Genomic DNA, 20,125 nt, shown 5'->3' with positions numbered 1-20,125 from the left:
CAGATCTATCCACTCTCCAGAGGACATAATCTACTTTCTAAAATCAATTTTATTAAAGTAAAATTTACATGAAATAAAATTTACCCATTTTAATGTATAGACTTTGAACACTCAAAAATATTGCTTGTGCTTGTCTGTTGTCAATCCCTGCTCCCAACACCAATCCCAGGCAACACTAATCCATTATTTGTTCCTACGGTTGCCCTTTCTAGAAATTTTATGTAGTTATAGTCATATACTATGATTCCAGTCTTTGAGTCTGGAATCTGTGTCTGACATGATGTTTTTGAAGTTTACCCACATTGTTGCTTCTGTCAGTAGTTTGTTCCTTTGTATTGCTCAGTAGTAATCTATTCTATGGATACTGATTGATTGATTGATTGATTTACCTGATGGTGAACTTTTGGGTTGTTTTCAGTTTCTGGCTATTTTGTACAAAGCTGCTGCAAACATCTCTATACATGTTGCGTGTGTGTGTGTGTGTGTGTGTGTGTGTAAGCTTAGTTTTTATTTCTGTTTGGTAAATAAGAGCAAAACTACTGGACCACATAGTAACTATATGCTTAGCTTTAAAGAAAATGACAAATTATTTGCAAAATCATTTTTACCATTCTATAGTACTACTAACATATGTGAGCTGTGGTTGTTCCATGTTCTCTCCAGAAAGATTGGCCACAAGAGTCCTGGAGACATGAGAACCACATCCTGCCTCTGTTTTCTCAGACAGAGTCATCCCATGATCCTTTCTTCTTCGTTTCACTCTCTCCTCTATAACATTGTCCCCGTCTCTTCCATAGAAAAAGATAAGGAAACTTTGCCTTACCACCCTCAATTCCCAAAGCAATTTTGAGTATAGTAGATGATCTGTTGGTTTCCTCTCCCTAGTTACCTTTCCCTCTAAAATGGGAGCATACTAAGGTTCTTTACAAGCTTTGATGTAAAAGTAAAACTTAAAAAAATTGAAAAACTTAAATGAGAAAATGCAGTGAAATAACTTTGTGATATTGGACAGGGGAAAAGATTCTCTAATCAAGACCCCAAAGTTCTGATCAGAATGAAAAATATTATTAGATTTTACCACAGTGGAATAGCAGATCCATGTTCAGCGGAAGGTGTGATAGACAAAGTGAAAAGAAAGAGGTTAGATTGAGATAATTCACACAACTGGAAGCAGTAAGCAATCAATACAAAGCCTTCCTACAAATCAGCTATGAAGTCCAATAGGAAAATTAGCAAACAAAATGAACAGGCACTAGGAAACTGAAGAGACAAGTAAGCATATGAAAAGTTTTCTAACTCACAAATAATCATTCCATCCTATAAATAAAACATTCCTGTTAGGGAATAAAGCATAACATCAAATAATGTTAAATGTTGGTGAGAATGTGGGACACTAGAACTTTCATCCATGGCTGGTGAAATTGTGACCCAGCCTAGCTCCTCTGGCCAGCAAATTGTCACACCTGTTCAGGATGTATATTTTTCCCTGACCTAGAAATCCCACTACTGAGTGCAGCACCCCAGGTGTCACCACGGGGCCACAGAATACTTGAGCCAAGATCTTCATCGCACTGTGCTTTTTTTTTTTTTGTAGGGAAGCCTTGGGCCAATTTAGGGTTCTTCAATAGTAGGAATAATGAATGAAATTGAGTCTCTAGAGAGTACAGAATAAACAATAGCCAATATCCGCACAGTGCTTATGATGTGTTCTAATGCATACATGTATTAATTAACAACAGCCATTTGTGTGTGTGGTTATTAATTTTCCCATGTTATAAGTGTAGAAACAAGAGGTATAGAGGTGTAGAGAAATTAGGAGAACAGCCACGTCCCCTTGGCTTGAAGCAGGGATGCCAGATTGGCACTCTGCCTCCAAGAGTCTGTGTTCCAACCACGGAAGGAATTTCAAGGGGATGGAGTGAGATAGGAAGCAATCCCAAAACGGCAATTTCCATTATGTTCATATAATGGCAAGGGATGAGGAACCCTATCAGATATCCAGCATGATGAGACATCCAGAGTAGTGTTCTGGGTGGAGGGTTCTTGCTAAAAGTGAATTTTACGAGGAAATAGAGATGGACTTAGGAAAAGGTTTAAGAGCCTGACTAGTTTGGTCATTATCACATCTGTATCTCTCTGTCTGTCTGTCTATCTACCCATCTCTATCTTTGTTGATCTATCATCCGTTTATTATCATCTGTCTAATCAAAGCTGCAGGAATTTCATTGATTCCATATTAAGTAACTTTATGGGAAACACAGAAAAAATAACATTTCTTTATTCTTTTTCATTTCTCCTTAATCTCTCTAAATCCAGCTAATCAAAACCTCAAACCTTAAAGGCATTTATGTCAACTCCCTGGTATAAAACAGTGCATAAAATAAAATGTCCATGTCTTTTGTTGCTACTCTAATGTTGCATCTTTTATGTATTTCTGAGGATATTTGTACCATTGTCAAATACAGTTCTGCACGGCATGATGACATTTTGGTCATCAGCGGACCACACATAAGACAGTGGTCCCATAAGATAATAATGTAGCTATCACCTCATGACATCATAACTGTTGTAATCTCACAGTGCAATGCATTACTTACATGTTTGTGGTGATACAGGTATGAATATACAATTATGTACAGTGCATCATGCTTGATGAAAATAATAAATGATGATGTTAATGTTTTATGTATTTGCTATCCTATACTTTCTATTGTTATTTTAGAGTATATGCTTACTACGTTTTTTTAAAAAGTTAACTGTGAAACGGCCTCAGCAGGTCCTTCAGGAGGTTTCCAGAAGGCATTATTATCATAGGAGATGACAACTCCATGTGTGTTACTGCCCCTGAAGACCTTCCAGTGGGACAAGTTGTGGAGGTGGAAGACAGTGATATTGGTAATCTTGACCCTGCATAGGCTTAGACAGATGTGTGTGTTTGTGTCTTGGTTTTATAAATAAAAGATTTAAAAGTAAAATAAATAAAGAATAGAAAAATGCCTATAGAATAAGGTTATAAAGAAAGAATTTTTTTTTACAGCTATATAATTTGTGTCTTTTTTTGTTTATTTGTTTGAGACAGGGTCTCACTCTGTCACCCAGGCTGGCGTTCAGTGGCACAATCACGACTCACTGCAGCTTTGCCCTTCTAGGTCCCAGGGATCTTCCTACCTCAGGAGGACACCAGTCCTCAAGGTAGACATCAGGCCCCAGGTGGACACTGAACTCAAAGTGTACACCAGGCCCTAAGTTGACAACCAGGCCCCAGATGGACACGAAGGCCTTAGGTGGACAGCAGGGCCATGCCGAAAACGAAACTCATGTAGACATCTACCATGCTTTGGTAGATATGTAAGCTCCAGGTAGACATTAGACCCCAGGTGGACACCCAGTCCCCAGGTGATCATCAGGACCCAGGTGAAAACTCAGGCCTTAGGTGCACATTGGGCCTTAAGTGGACATCCAAGCCCCAGGTTGATACCCAGGTCCCAGGTGATTACCAGGCCCCAGGGGGGCACAAGGCTTTAGGTGAACAACAAGACCCAGTAGGCCATCAGGACCCAGCTGCATACCAGTCCCCAGGTGGACACAAGGCCCCAAGCGGGACATAAGCCCAAGGCAGACATCAGACCCCAGGTGGACATGCAGGTCCCAGGTGGAAATTGGGCCTGAGGAGGACATCTGGCTTCTGGTGAACATCAGGTGCAGGTGTAGAAGCAGGCTCTGGGTGAATATAACTGTGTATAGGTAAGGAGTTGACCTGCAGGGGTGGTAAGCAGTCAGCAGCTCAGTGGGGTCCTGAGTAGGTCTTATGGAAGAAAGGGGCTGAGGGGATGGAAACTTAAAGAAGCGACCTTACTTCCTTGATGACAGATTTGAAAAGAACTTAGAGAGCTCTGGTAACCAGGTGCCCAGAGTCAGCCCTGTAGCCAGCTTGCTTGGTGGGAGATGCTCAGGAGAGCAAGATGTTCTCCTGCTGCATGCCCACATCTTTAGGCTCCTGCTTGGCAGAAATGAGACCCTTTTCCAGTGATACCAACAAAGGCTCATCCTCCACTCCAGACCCTCTGGCCATTTGGCCAAAGGTGCCCCAGGTACCACAGGTGCAGGCTAGGGCAGGTTCTACCAGGCCAGGCCTCACCAGTGATCCCATAAGGGTCACATCTACACATTGTCCTTGTTCTCGTCCAGCTGGAGCCTATGAGGCACAGGCACATGATGAGGTGGCTTGCAGTCTGAAAGACTTTCTTGGGGTGGTGTTTTCAGGCTGAAATTCCTTTAAAATCAATGAGGTTGTTTTTGTGTTTGGAAATTCCAGTGGAAAGTTACTGATGTTGATGACCCTTTCTCTTTTTTCAGCTCCTGCTCCATATGCAGCAACACAGGAACTTCCAGTACTGTTCAGCCAGGGCCAAGTTCAGAGGAAGAGCCCCCTCAGGAACAGCACTGGATCTAGAGGATGCACCAGAGCCCTCTCGCCCCTGCCTTGGTACAGCCAAGGACAAGCCCAATGATGAGCTGCCTGCCATCATGGCACCTGCTGTCACCAGGTCTGAAAGCATGGCTGGAGCTAGAGGTGGCAGAGAGGGGGTGGCCAGCATGGCCCCAGTCAGCAGCTACCATCCTGCCCCCTATCCTCGGCACAGTGGGAACCATGGAGGCAGAGACCCGGGCATGCAGCCTGGGTTCTTCTGCTTCACTGGAGAGAGGCTTCTCGCATTGAGCCGAGCTGCTCCTGTGCTGCTGCAGGACCTGCTTGAGCTGCTGCTTTTGGGGGTGTATATCTGCCTGAAAAAGGTGCTAGAGAGCAGGAAAAGGAGCCTGCGAGGAGGGGTTCCAGGAGCTCCTCCTGCTCCCCGAGGTGGCCTCTTCCTCCCTCAACTGGGCATCTGGGCTGTTTACCCCTGATGTGCTGCCCAGGATGGGCTCTTCTTGACAGGTGGGCAGGGGATGAAGGGGCCACTGAGCATCTCCGAAGGGTACAGGAATGAAGCTTCCAAATTCAGCACTTGTGCCCCAGCGTCTCCATGGCATCACCTGCCCTAGGATTTATTCATAGTGTTAGAATTAGAAGTTTATACAATGATGTTTAAGTAGAGTTTGACTTTTTGAAACTTCAGGCCTTTAACTCTCTAATGTCAGATGGCGTATTTGAGGCTATCCTGAAACTCTCCAATAGTTGCGTCTTTTTGTTGTGGTGGTTTGTGTGATCAAATTACCATCAAATCAACTATTATTGGAAACCTTTCAGGTATGGCTTTTAGAAGACCTTGACCTACTTTTGCCTGTTTTGACTCTCTGGTTTCTTGTGGAAAGAGGGATCATGTAGGTTCATTTCTCCAGCAGATCAATCACCTTTTGCCATCAAAGATTTGGCATCAGAGATTGCAAAAATTATGTGTACAAGTTGATATTTGGTACTTTATCTAATCTGGGGGTCAAAACAGAATGTCATAGCCTAGGTAGCATAGAAACAAATTTATTTCTCACAGTTCTGGAGATGGTAAAATCCAAGGTCAAGTGGTCAGCAGATTCTGTGTCTAGTGTGGGCTGGCTTCCTGGTTAATAGTCCTGTTTCTATTGTGTTCTCACATGACAGAAGAGATGAGGGTGCTCTCTGTGGTCCTTGGATAGGGGCACTAATCCCATTCATGAGGTCTCCGCCTTCATAACCTAATTACCTCCCAAGGCCCCACCTCCAAATGCCATCGCATTGGAAATTAGATTTCAACACATGAATCTGAGGAGGACAATAACATTTGGTTTATAGCATTAGGTCATCCTGATCCATATTCACTCACAGGAAATCTATAATCGTCTATAGTTATTTGCTGGTCTCGTCTGGGTTTAGGAAATTTTTTTTTCCTTCTAGAAAAATGACATTTTTTTTTTTTTGAGACAGAGTCTCATCCTGTTGCCAGGCTGGAGTGTATTCGTGTGATCTTGGTTCACTGCAACTCCTGCTTCCCAGGTTCGAGTAATTCTCCTGCCTCAACCTCCTGAATAGCTGGGACTACAGGCACTCACCACCAAGCCCAGCTAATTTTTGAATTTTTAAGAGAGATGGAGTTTCACCATGTTGGCCAGGCTGGTCTTGATCTCTTGACCTTGTGATCTGCCCACCTTGGCCTCCCAAATTGCTGAGATTACAGGCATGAGTCACTGCACCTAGCCAGAAAAATGATCTTTTATGTGATCCACAGTTTATTCATAGAAAAGCACTGTGAGTTCACACACTTGCCCAAAATGGCAATTGTGATACAGAAATGAGAGTGACTTCTCTCTCTCTCTTTTTCTTAACCAACCCATTGGCTGAGACATTGTAGGGGCCCTTGGCTGGATAGAGCCACAAATGGTAAATACAATTCTTGGTCAGTTTGGAGTGAAAAAGGTGACAGTTTGTCATAGAAGAAAAAGTAAAGCAGATGGAGAAGTTCTTAGTTCTCATTCTAGCTATGCTACCCCTTTCCTATCACACCCCAACCCCAACTCTGGAACGAAGACATGAAACAGTAAACACCAAGACACTGGTATCCAACTGACTCTTCTGAATGCCCTTGTTACCTCCCGTATCAATTCCAGGCTGAGCATAGAGGTCAGGAAGGTAGCAGGAACATGATGATACACCGTGGAGGTCAGCCAGGGCTAAGATAGGGCGGCCCACTAGGCCTAGAAATTAGTCAGGAAGGAAGAGGCTAAGTGCTGGCCAGCTCTAGCCTCCAAGTCAGTGAGCAATGAGACGGTGGCAAAAGCAGGCAGCGGAAGCCTGAGGTAGAAAGGCAGGGGAAGAAAGCAAGTACAGGGCAAGAAGAGAACTGTGGAGCTAATGCAGCCAATCTGATGGCAGAGGGAGACTGGTGCTTAGAAGCTTGGTTGGTGAGAGAATGAATACAGGAGGCGCCGAGATGGGAAACAAACGTTTAGGTGGTGAGAGAAATTTAAGAGGAACGGAGAAGAGAAATCCGGCCAGCAGAAAGGACACATTCATATAGATCCTCAAACACGAATACAAAGACATCCCTACATGTAGAAATATGCTCAGTTACACATATAAAGACATGGATGCATGGATTGCAAGCATACACACAGACGCAAACAGATTTTCACACATGCCCTCATGTGTACCCAGATACAAATACACACTAAACATGCACAAACATGAGTGCATTTACAATAGATATACATCCTCACATGTATGCAAATGTGTATATCCTCATGCAGAAACGCCCAGGCCGGTGTGCACACATTCACACAGGTACACAGCCATAGTGCTGACATAGATACACACAAGTATGTATGTGCATATACAGACAGGCATGCGCAGATACATCTTTGCACATAGACACATGTACTTAGCCATACAGATACACACACACACATAATTATACATAATTATAGATGAAACCGCATACTGTCTAACACAAAGGTGACCAGAGTAGAATAGTACTATGAGCTCAGCGCCTTCTCAGACTTTCATCTTCTCCCTGCACTTGTTTCTCAGGCACTCAGCGGGCTCCTGAAGAGGCAGGAGCAGGTGCTTCAGTGTCCTCATAGCTTTGTGAGGCAAAACTCTAAGTCCAGTCCTGGCCTCTACCCCTCACCTGTCACTGGGCTATAAATGCCCTCTCTGTAGGTGGGGGATTCTGCATAGACTAGACTTGGGATTTTTTTCTAACTGGCTGTTTTTCTCTGTGGCACCCCCGACTCTTCCACTGCTGACAGCATACACTCTGCAAGGGAAACCTGAGAAATGGTTGTGAGTCTTCTCAGAAAATAAGCGTATCTTCCCACCCACAGCTACTTCACATGCCCATCAAATCAGAACCAGAATTATAAATAGTTACAACTTTACAATAATTGGTAACACATATACTATAGTATTTACAGTACCACAGACGCACCTGTTTCTCTGGTTAAGCAATTCCTGAGACATAAAAGTGTTCTGTGTTTGCCAAGGGAGACAGGGCCAATGCCCAGGACATGCAGGATGCAGGGGCATGTGGTGTATGTTGTGGGGTTTCTGGTTGACCTGAAAGGCCCAGCTCCTTTATGAACAGTGGGCTGTATGAGAAGCATGCCAAGGTAGGCATATCGACTAGAGTTGGAATCTCCCCATCCTTAGCCCTGTGGTCCTTTGGCCTCAGCCACAGGTGCTCAGAGTCCTCTTAGGGTGGACAGATGTTTCAGTGCCCTTGGCCTGACCTGATCCTACCTTGGGACCCAGGCTGCCCTGGCGGTGAGCCGTCTGCTTTCTCAGGCAAAGCACTCTCGCACCAGCAGCATCAGCTTTTTCTTGTCTTTGTAGATGTGTTTGATGTTGTTGATGAACTGGGCAAATTGCAAGTGGTCATCCTGGGGCAGCAGGAAGGTCTCCAGAGCCTTGCTTAGAAATTCAGTGAACTCTCTGTAGTGGCTAGAGCTGATGCATATTAGGCATGAGTGTGCAGTGTTGACATAATATTGATGGTGGCATCAGCATCATTGGCAAGTAGTGTAATGGAGCTTTGTCAGTGGACATGAACTTTTCAGAGCTGTGGTGGCCTGAGGTGCCAGCCAGGCCAGGCGCAGTCACCGCTGTGTTGCACACAGGATGTCTGGAAGCACTGTGGCACAGTGCACACTCTTCATCACCAGGGGAATGAGAGCTGCCAGCTCATTCTTGCCCAGAGAGTGGCTGAGGGCACAAGCCCAGAGCACATCACTGATACTGCTTGAAGGCCAGATTAAGATGGCTCATAGCCAGTGAGGTCAGCTTGAAGATATGGAGTGGGTAACCACAGAGCCCCAGGTAGCAGGCGATGATGACCAGCTGTGAATGGGTCATGCCACCAGTATCAGCGTCAGTGGCAATCTGGTAGGCTGCCTCAAAGGCAATGTGGTTGTCCTCACAGAGTGTAAGGGCTGACAGGGCACAGCTCTGTGGATGCTTCATAGTATACTACAGGGCCAGTGTGTGAGCACAGTTAGCCAGTTCCTCCTGCTGTGGATAGTCAAGACTGAGGCACAGGATAGTGGTGTGGGATACAGCTGTGGCAGCTACAATACTAGTAGCCTCAGTAGGGGTGAAGCCTGTGTACCAGCTCTGCAAGATGTCAGGGAGAGCCTGAGCTCAGCCATGGCCATTTGGGTCCCGATTCGGTTCTGCCCAGATTACCATTTGTGGTTTGAACTTGGTCTGCCGAGATGAGTTCTCCCTCCTCCTCAGCAACCTTGAGATGATCTGAGGCAAACCAGGGAAAGGGGGGCATCCTAGATGGCCAGAATCGAGACCCAAATGGCCATGGCTGAGCTCAGGCTCTCCCTGACATCTTGCAGAGCTGGTACACAGGCTTCACCCCTACTGAGGCTACTAGTATTGTAGCTGCCACAGCTGTATCCCACACCACTATCCTGTGCCTCAGTCTTGACTATCCACAGCAGGAGGAACTGGCTAACTGTGCTCACACACTGACCCTGTAGTATACTATGAAGCATCCACAGAGCTGTGCCCTGTCAGCCCTTACAATAGGTCTTTGCTATCCCTTCCTTCCTCCATCAGAGGGTTGAAAGTTTCTGCAGGTGCTCTTAGCCTCTCACAAGGACGAGGCAATAGAGCCTGTGGTTTTCTTGCCCTGAGGCCAGGGTTGTGGATCTGCCAGGGGTTCTAGCTGAAGTGAGGCCTCTCAGGGTAGAGTCTTGTGCTGGGGCTTTGGGCTTAAGAAAGGGTCCTAAGCTTCTAAATTGTCTGGGGTTTCTCACAAGCATGGAGAGGGATGGGGACCAAACCACCCAGTCCACTACCTCCCAAGGGAGCGCTTGAGTAATGGGAGATGAAAATTCACTCTCTTAAACCTGTCTCTGATAAGAGGGTCATAGTTCTGCTGACATCAGGATAAGGTTCAAAAGCAGTGAGAGCAGGACTTGGGCTGTCTGAACAGAGGTCGTCTTCTCCCACCAGCAGCCCCATCCTTTCTTAGGCCATCAGGAATAGGAATATGAGAGCTCTAAAAATTTATTGTCCTGTCCCAAGAGTAGGGTCTAGAAATTCCTTTCCCAGCAGGTAGACAGAGGTGGGAGACTCACCGCTTCTGTAGCACAGGTCACCAATCACTGTACCATCTCCCAGTGTCTCCAGTTAAGGGTTGATAAGGTCATCTGTATCACCTGTAACCCAAGTTCCAGGGCCACATTGAGCAGGGTGCTGTCAGTACTGTTGTCAGTGGGAATAGCAATCTTGAATACACTGGGGCCAGTCTGAAGATGAGGGAGGAAGAATGAATGTGCTTTGCTTCTGTATTGCTTCCAGAATTGTTCAGAGTCTCAGTGTCTCCTTTAGCAGCAGTCAGCATGGTGGAGGTCAGTTCACAGTGCTGTGATTCCAAGTGTCCAAGTGTGAACCAGTGAGGATAATGGCTGGGCACCACAGAACCCATATGGTGAGGGTGGGATGTGTTGCCTGAAGAAGCTGAGTTTTCTTTCTTTTTTTAAGATGGAGTTTTGCTCTTGTTGCCCAGGCTGAAGTGCAATGGTGCAATCTTGGCTCACTGCAACCTTTGCTTCCTGGGTTGAAGCGATTCTCCTGCCTCAGCCTCTGGAGGAGCTGGGATTACAGGCACCTGCCACCATACCTGGCTAATTGTTTTTGTGTTTTTAGTAGAGATGGGGTTTATTCATGTTGGCCAGTTCAAGACCATGTTGACTGGTCTTGAAGTCCTGGCCTCAGGTGATCCACCCTCCTCAGCCTCCCAAAGTGTTGGGATTATAGGCGTGAGCCACCACACCTGGCCAGAAGCTGAGTTTTCTAAAACAGGTAACCTCATGGCACATAAGGTTAATTTATAGGACAGGGCTGGATCATGAGGCAATAGAGTTGAGAACAAATACTTGGCAAAGGTATGCATGGGAACACTCTTTCAGCGGATGACTTCTCCCAACTGCTGAAAGGGCCCCTTCCAGCAGTAAGATACACTTTAATGTTTGCATTAGCTTATTGTCAAGCTGCAGCTCTTAGAGTTGGCTTAGGAGCTGCTTCTCATTATGGCACACCTTGTCCTGTGTGTAGAGGCCTTCAGGCATTGCCCTCTGTTGATCCAGGTCCATCAGTGCAACTTCCAGGGCCAATGGCAGTAGGACTTACTGCTGGTTTGAGGAGCCTGCAGCCACAGTTACATGTTGGTACACAGGGGTCTGCTTTCATTCATATCAGACATCTCCAGGTAGCTGTCATCATTCAGGCAGAAGGCCTCAGTCAAAATGAAAAACAGGCAGCCAATGGGATGGGGGTGGCCCACCCAGCCCTCCAGGTTTGTGATGGTCGTGGTTCCTCTCTGCAACAATGCTTTCTTCTGATGCTTGTAGATTTCCAGTTGCCGCAACCTCAGAGTATTAATAACGGTCACTGTGAGTCTGATGGCCTCTTTTGGATAACTGTGGGAACGTAGGGCATCAACCCAAGCACAGGCTGTAGGCACATGCTCAAGCCACAGTGGCTGGCCTTGGGAATTAAAGAGTAGTCTTTTACTTTCCCACTGGCAGGCAGGAGCTATATAAATATCACTGCTAATTATTTGCTGTTGGTGGCTGTCCTGTCAATGTAATTCATGACCCTCAATGGCTCTTGTGAATATCATTGCTCTTGGTCTGGATAAAGAGTCTGGACTGTGAATGGCACTCTGGGGAAGTGCACTGGGGATGTTGGGCTGCTCATGTCCATAGTTTCCATCCTCCAGGGGACAGACATCCAGATCACTCCACTTCTTCAGCTGCAGCAGCCAACAGGATTTCTCCCCCAGTTTGCAGTGTGGATTTAAAATTATGCACACCCATAAAGCCCCTAGCTCATTCCAGAGTTGCCTGACCTTGTCTGTCAGGCTTGTTCCTTACTGCCTGCCGAGTTTGAATCATGGGTCAGCCATAAACTGCTCAGTTATTAGTATCAGTATCCTTGCTCCACTGGAATCTCTCATCTGCAGCATTTCGCAAACCTTGGCAAACATTGAGTTGAGTTGTTTTCTAGAGCCATAGTAACTCTCCAGGGAGAGAAAAGGCTTCACTTGTTCTTTCACCTGGTTTTCACTCAAATGCCAACAGTTCTTGTTGTTAATGCTGGCCCCAGCTGTGGGGTCAGGAGCACCATTCGCTTTGTTGATTTCTTAATTGGAAGACAGAAGCTCATCTGACACTTTCTGTGCAGTAGGAAGAACAATGTGGTGGTGTGCCGTGATTACTCAATAAACTTTTGTAGCTGGTCCCTATTCATCTGGAAAAGGGTTTCAGAGATAAGAAGACACAAATTTTTCTCTTCTTAAAAATTAGGAAATAAACCAAAAGTATATTTTCTTTTAATAAAAAAACTGACTTTAAAATAATTATGCTACTCATGAACTTATATTTCTCCTTATAGTCTTTAGGTATTTAAATACTTTGACAGCTTTTTATTTTCATCAACATTACACATGGTTAACTGGTTCTCTTGAATGGAAGAAGGGGAAAAAGTTGCTGTCATGGAGAACATTCTTTACACTTCTGCATAACCCACATTCAACTTCTAAAACATTAATTACATTTGCAGTGAGGCAAACAGAAAGTGTTAGAAGGGCAGTCAAACCTCATGTATTAGGGATAAGCTGGTGGTCTTTGTGAGTGCAGAGAATGCACAGTTATGCTGTGCATTGCGTATTATTTTTCATTAGTGTCTTTGAAGCAGCCCTAACAATGCAGAGCAGCTGATTCTACCTCCTTTAAACTTTCCCTCTCTCCTCCCTCCAATTGACCCATGCTTCAGGACATAACATTTTTCACTTCCTATTATTGCAAAAATATTTTCACTGGCAATTCCAGTGGTGAAGTCTGATTGCAGTGGTTCTCAGTTGTACCTCTTAAAACTTAGAATGGTTGCCATGTGCCTAAAGCAGACGAAATAATGGAATTCTGAATAGTTATCCAACAATTTGTTCTAGATCCATAATTATGTATACTAAAACAAATCCATCTCAATTTAATGTGGGGTAATACATAGCTTTACATGTGTAGTTGAGGTCTTTGTGAAAGCATGCAAATACATGGATGACTTTAAGTAACCTCGACAGTTATCCCAGCTGAGCACTACCAATTTGCCAAAATTATTTTAAAATGTTTATCATATACTTATAATTTAAACCTTGAATGTTGAACTCTTACCATTGGTATTTCCTGAAATGACATTTACAACCATTTGATCATGGTGTTTTTCTAGGACATTGTTTCTTACTGCTTTTTGCCACTAGATGGAAGAAGCAGGTTAACAAAATCATATTTTTGGTGCTTCATTCAGCTCTACCAAGAAATACCACATAACTGAGTTTAAAATACTGACAACCTCAGCATGCTTTTATTTACCTAGTTTTACTGCATTATTCTTTTCACATGAATACTGGCTCTAAGAACTGTATTTTTGTAGAGATTAATTTTCTTTTTATTATTTTTATTACTGGAAATTTAAAAAGTAACCAAGAAAGAAAACATTTGCCAGCTGGAAGAGGAAAGGTAAGAATTATATAAAAATATCCATAACAGGTATGCCACAAAGTAATTCTTAGCAGGCATCATTACCAAAGAAGCACACATTATTGCCCTTGTTGAAGACACTTGACTAGGTGCTGTGAAACACATAAGAAATGACTTGGGTATACCTCCTATTTATAAGTTTTTTACATTCTAGAAGAGAGCTATGCAAGAGGTCAGCCAAATGAATGTATACGTACTTTTAGAATAAGGTAGAAATGGATAAATATCAGAATCACAGATATAATATTTGGGATGTATGTGGTGGGTGGGGAGGGAGGTTTGGAATATCACTTTTATCTGAGAACATCAGGGATCACTTCATGAAGAAACTGGATCCTTGAAGTAGGAGGGGCAGAGAATAGCATTCCAGTGATAGAGGCAGAATGAACAAAGGTACAGAGGCAGGAAATGGAAATTTAAAAAATGTTTAAAGATGAAAGGATAGTACATTTTTAAAATAATTTAAAAGCTTGCACAGAGAGAACATCATAAGTGGTACTTTTTAAGCAGACGATAGATACAGGAAGTATATTCACAACCTAAAGCACCATCTAAGAGAAGCGCCTTAGATGCTAGGAAAGTAAAGTTTCAGCTTGGAAATGTGAGGTTACCCAAGTTGAAATAAACTGGAAATGGAAATTCTAGCTTCCATTTGATGCCAGTGTTTTATGAGATGTAGGCTTACTGTGCACATGGGTCTATCAATTGCTGGGAAAATTCCATAACTGAAATATAAGTTCTGACTTACAAAGGCAGCTTTCTGTGGCATCTATTTGCCTTCACTAATCTCAAGGATGTTTGAAAGAAGACAAAGGTGGTAAACATTGTCATTAGACTCCAAGAAACCAACATTTAACCTGTAAGACTGCATGTTGTACCACCTACCTCCTTACCTAGCAGTGTATTCATATGGATGCTCAAAGAATACTAATCCAGCCACTGAAGGCAATGATCTTGAGCCTTGGTATTATGAGTGGTTATAAAATTAACCAGCTTTTAAATCCAACCACAGAATATGATTTTATGACCTTCTGTGGAACTGTAGCTACAGGTTAACTAAAGGTTATGATGTAATATTTCCTTTTTATAGTTCTGAATTCACTGCCTTGTAATTTCAGAGATCACCTTGTTCTATAGCAGGACAGGCTTTACAGCCAAGTCCATTCTAAGCAAAAAGAACACAGCGGGGGGCATCACACTACCGGATTTCAAACTATACAAGGCTACAGTAATCAAAACAGCATGGTACTGGTACAAAAACAGAGACATAGACCAATGGAACAAAACAGAGGCATCGGAGGCAACACAACATATCTACAACCATACAATCTTTGATAAACCTGACAAAGACAAGCAATGGGGAAAGGATTCTCTGTTTAACAAATGGTGTTGGGAAAACTGGCTAGCCATGTGCAGAAAGCAAAAACTGGACCCTTTCCTGACACCTTACACTAAAATTAACTCCAGATGGATTAAAGACTTTAACATAAGACCTGGCACCATAAAAACCCTAGAAGGAAATCTAGGCAAAACCATCCAGGACATAGAAGTAGGCAAGGACTTCATGAACAAAACACCAAAAGCATTGGCAACAAAAGCCAAAATAGACAAATGGGACCTAATGAAACTCCACAGCTTCTGCACGGCAAAAGAAACAGTCACTAGAGTGAATCGGCAACCAACTGAATGGGAAAAGATTTTTGCAGTTTACCCATCTGACAAAGGGCTGAGATCCAGAATTTACAAAGAACTCAAACAGATTTACAGGAAAAAAACAAACAAGCCCATTCAAAATTGGGCAAAGAATATGAACAGACACTTTACGAAAGAAGACATATATGAGGCCAACAATCATATGAATAAATGCTCATCATCACTGGTCATCAGAGAGATGCAAATCAAGACCACATTGAGATACCATCTCACGCCAGTTAGAATGGCGATCATTAAAAAATCTGGAGACAACAGATGCTGGAGAGGATGTGGAGAAAAAGGAACACTTCTACACTGTTGGTGGGAGTGTAAATTAGTTCAATCATTGTGGAAGACAGTGTGGCGATTCCTCAAGGCCTTAGAAATAGAAATTCCAATTGACCCAGCAATCCCATTACTGGGTATATATCCAAAGGACTATAAATCGTTCTACTATAAGGACACATGCATACGAATGTTCATTGCAGCACTGTTTACAATAGCAAAGTCCTGGAATCAACCCAAATGCCCATCGATGATAGACTGGATTGGAAAAATGTGGCACATGTACACCATGGAATATTATGTAGCAATCAGAAATGATGAGTTTGTGTCGTTTGTAGGGACATGGATGAATCTGGAGAACATCATTCTCAGCAAACTGACACAAGAACAGAAAATGAAACACTGCATATTCTCACTCATAGGCAGGTGATGAAAAATGAGAACACATGGACACAGAGAGGGGAGTACTAAACACTGGGGTCTATTAGGGGGAAAAGGGGAGGGCTAGCGGGAGGGGGAGCTGGGGAGGGATAGCCTGGGGAGAAATGCCAAGTGTGGGTGAAGGAGAGAAAGGAAGCAAAGCACACTGCCATGTGTGTACCTACGCAACTGTCTTGCATGTTCTGCATATGTACCTCAAAACCTAAAATGCAATTAAAAAAAAAATTTTGTATAACCCAATGAGGACCTTGTAACTTTTTCTTTTCCGAGTTCAGATTTTTATATTATCCCTATAATATTGTTTATATCTAATTCATCCCTTTAATTGCTAAAATTCCATGTAGGAGACTATAGAATTTTTTTGGCTCTAGCATAAAGACTTTATATAATTTTAAGTCTCATTTTCCTACTTTGTTCTATATCTTGCTTTTAAGTAGGATGTAGTTAAGACTTAAATATTATTTTACATCTTAATGGGTAAAAATGCTGTTCATTAAATCCTACTTAAATTTGACATATGTATGATACTATATAGGATTATTAGATTACCTAAAAATTATATATATACTTTTATATATAGCATTTCAAATTAATAAATTTTGATTATAAAGCTTGCTTTTTATTATACAAAGTAACTTCATATCAGAAGCTCTCTCTATAGGCTTATTTTTCTGAATTCGAAGTAATAATCTTGGTGATTTTAATATACCTACATCATCCATGTTTGGACCTCATTAGATAAAGTTAATCATTTTATATTGCAGATTCTTCACATCCTTTATAAAATATAAGCTGACTGTCCTATAAAGAGAAGATGCCAATTTGATTTTATGATATCTTCTGCCTGTCTACAATCAAAATCTTTTAAAAATCATAACTCAGTAGTAGTATTAAATTTAAAAATATATAATTTCAAGTGGATTTGTCAGAAAGAAAAAAAATGGCCGCAGAAACCTACATGATTATTGTTTTTCTTTTAGGGCCCTGTGTATATAGGCAAGGTAGTGAGTAGAGGCAATTATTTGAAAAAAGGTGGGCAAAATGTAAAATCCTATAATTGAAGAAATGATACAGCAAAGAGTTTTTAGCTTACTTATCCAAACTGTGTATTTATATTGATTCTATTGATCCAATATAATTACACAACTCTTGTAATCCTTTGCCCTTATAGATGAAAAGAAACATCTTGAAATAAAGTTCTCTAATTCTGATACAACTCAGCCCTAACTTTAATGTTGCTTGGTTTCCTATTATAATGATTTGAAAATCATTAGTAATTTTCCTGCAGAGAATTTTAAAAATGAAATCTGTCAAAAAAACGTTATACAGCTAAACAAAACCTATCTATTAAAAGAGTGTTATCTGTTCTTTTATTGACTTTTAGAAGCGTATTTCTTCCAGTTAAGAGAAATTTAATTTTGCCTTTCACAAACCATAGCATTTTTGGTCAAATAAAACCTCTTTGTTACTATAGGTTGTATGACAGTCCTCTGTGGAAACCTAATTAAAAAAAACCCAAAAACAAAAATCAACTAATCAGGTCAAATTCTTTTTTATGTAGAGCTGGCATCAAGTAGAAATTTCATAAATATACCAGAAAGCAGACTAAGCAGTTGAGAATTTGGTAAGCATCAACATATTTTAGAATACACCAGCAGTTAAGCATTAGAGTGCCTAAAAATATTCTGTGTGTGTGTGTGTGTGTGTGTGTGTGTGTATATATGTGTATATATGTACATATATGTGTGTATACATATGTATATATATATGTGTGTATATGTATTTGCATTGAGCTTTACTTTACACATAAAGATGGTTTTATAAAATAGGAATCTTGTGGCCGGGCGCGGTGGCTCAAGCCTGTAATCCCAGCACTTTGGGAGGCTGAGGTGGGTGGATCACGAGGTCAACAGATCAAGACCATCCTGGTCAACATGGTGAAACCCCATCTCTACTAAAAATTACAAAAAATTAGCTGGGCACGGTGGCACGTGCCTGTAATCCCAGCTACTCAGGAGGCTGAGGCAGGAGAATAGCCTGAACCCAGGGGGCAGAGGTTGCAGTGAGCCAAGATTGCGCCATTGCACTCCAGCCTGGGTAACAAGAGCGAAACTCCATCTCAAAAAAAAAATAAAATAAAATAGGAATCTTGCTTAAGAAGTTTCCTACCAGAGAACATTTGAATATGAGAATTTTAAAAATGCGTTATTTGTTCAAACATATTCATATTATTATGTTCAATACATTTAATGGTTAACATTTGATATTTCTAAACTACGTAACAAAACAAGTGAAATTTCATACCACATATAAAATTATTTTGACATATTGAACTTCTACTGAAGGTGACAGTTTTACTGAAATTTGCAAGTTGCCTGAAGAATGCCTTTGACCATGTTGGGATATTAGAAAGAACATAATATATTTATAAAAAGAGGGAAAAGTCAATATAATACATTTTAGAAATTCTAATTCTATTTCTAAGCAGAAGTAGCTCAGAGCTAGGGAGAATTTGAGAATGTAAAGGAGCAAAAGAACAATCATACCATTGACTATATGGAGTTTTAAACTTCTTTGCACATAAATTTATTCTGCTTTTATGACAGAATAATTTTCTAAATGGCTGTTTAGACCTATGCTTTATCATAATTTGTTCTTGGCTTTAAATGTTGTTTTCTTTTCTTTAGTCAGGGTCACTTTGGTTAATTTTCTTTACATAATAGGGAATGAATAATTAAAAAGACATGAATGTATTTTGCACTAGGAAATTCAAGAAGTATTATGTTGTAGTGAGAGAATAAAGAATTCTATCGAATTGAGTTTAATTGTCTTCTTTAAGATCCTTTTGTCTTACAAACATTGATTGCATAAGAACTGTTTGAAATAAAGTCTATAACATTGAAAACAAAACCTTATCAGTGTAGTTAGGATAAATTGGGATAGAAATAAATAATAGGCCAGGCGCAGTGGCTCAAGCCTGTAATCCTAGCACTTTGGGAGGCTGAGGCGGGTGGATCATGAGGTCAAGAGATCGAGACCATCTTGGTCAACATGGTGAAACCCCATCTCTACTAAAAATACAAAAAAAAATTAGCTGGGCATGGTGGCACGTGCCTGTAATCCCAGCTACTCAGGAGGCTGAGGCAGGAGAATTGCCTAAACCCAGGAGGCAGAGGTTGCGGTGAGCCGAGATCGCGCCATTGCACTCCAGCCTGGGTAACAAGAGCGAAACTCCAACTCAAAAAAAATAAATAAAAAATAAATAAATAAATAATATATAAATAAATAAAATAAATTTTGAATAGGACTTTAGATTTCTCAGAGTATTTTGGTTTTTCTATACATCTTCCAGAGTAATTTTCCAAACACCACATGTTCTCACTCATAAGTGGATGTTGCACAATGTGAACACATGGACAGAGAGAGGGGAACATCATACACTGGGGTCTGTTGTGGGGTGGGAGGCTAGGAGATGGATAGCAGGGGATGGGAAGATTGGGGAGAAATAACAGGAGAAATACCTAATGTAGGTGATGCGGGAATGGATGCAGCAAACCACCATGGCATGTGTACACCTATGTGACAATCCTTCATGATCTGTACATGTACTCCAGAACTTAAAGTGTAATAAATTAAAAAAAACTGCTTACATCCTTCAGTAGTCCACATGGTTTCAGCATAAACTTGAATGCCAGTCCAATGATCTGCACCCCTTCTGCCAACATCACTTCTTTCACCACGCCCCATCCACCATGTGCCTTATGCTCCATTTATCTCCTATCTCCCTTCAGCTTTCTCATGGCTCTGGGCTTTTGTTCATGCTATTTCTTCCACTTGTAACATATTTGTTTCCTTTCCTGTTCTGTTCCTGCTCATCCTGTGAGGTCTTTGCTGGCACTCCTGCTCTTGGAGTTCCCACCATCAAGAGGTCCTATGCTCTGTGTACCCATACTTCTATTAAAGCACTTTTCATACTGTCTTCTCACATGTTGCTCACAGTTTTGTATTTTTCCACTAGGTTGTGAGTAATTTAAGGGCAAGGGACAGGTCTCTTTTTTTTTGTAATTCCAACATCTAGAACAAAGAAGTCATGCTTACATAATAAATGTGTATTAATTCATTAGTACTTGCTAAGCATTTAATGTATACCTAGGTCGGAACAACATTCTAATACATTTTGGAGGGG

General features: G+C 41.9%; 1 protein-coding gene and 1 pseudogene across 1 annotated transcript; one reads left to right on the top strand and one right to left on the bottom strand.

The window, feature by feature from the left end:
- Positions 1-379: 379 nt before the first annotated feature.
- On the top strand, positions 380-8,949 carry LOC144581933 (CMT1A duplicated region transcript 15 protein-like protein). The gene has a single exon (XM_078367860.1). It carries the CDS (start codon positions 4,369-4,371, stop codon positions 4,903-4,905), a length of 537 nt encoding a protein of 178 aa, XP_078223986.1. The 5' UTR covers positions 380-4,368; the 3' UTR covers positions 4,906-8,949.
- LOC100403278 (zinc finger SWIM domain-containing protein 5-like) lies at positions 8,251-12,250 on the bottom strand (annotated as a pseudogene).
- Between the last annotated feature and the right edge of the window lie 7,875 nt (positions 12,251-20,125).

Source organism: Callithrix jacchus, chromosome 3 (genome assembly GCF_049354715.1).
Source record: "Callithrix jacchus isolate 240 chromosome 3, calJac240_pri, whole genome shotgun sequence".
Taxonomy (NCBI): domain Eukaryota; kingdom Metazoa; phylum Chordata; class Mammalia; order Primates; family Cebidae; genus Callithrix; species Callithrix jacchus.
The sequence above is the reverse complement of the archived record's forward strand: the minus strand, read 5'-3'. Positions and strand labels throughout refer to the sequence as shown.

Coding starts and splice junctions, on each gene's coding strand:
- LOC144581933 (XM_078367860.1), top strand. CDS start 4,369: ATGCAGCAACACAGGAACTTCCAGTACTGTTCAGCCAGGGCCAAGTTC.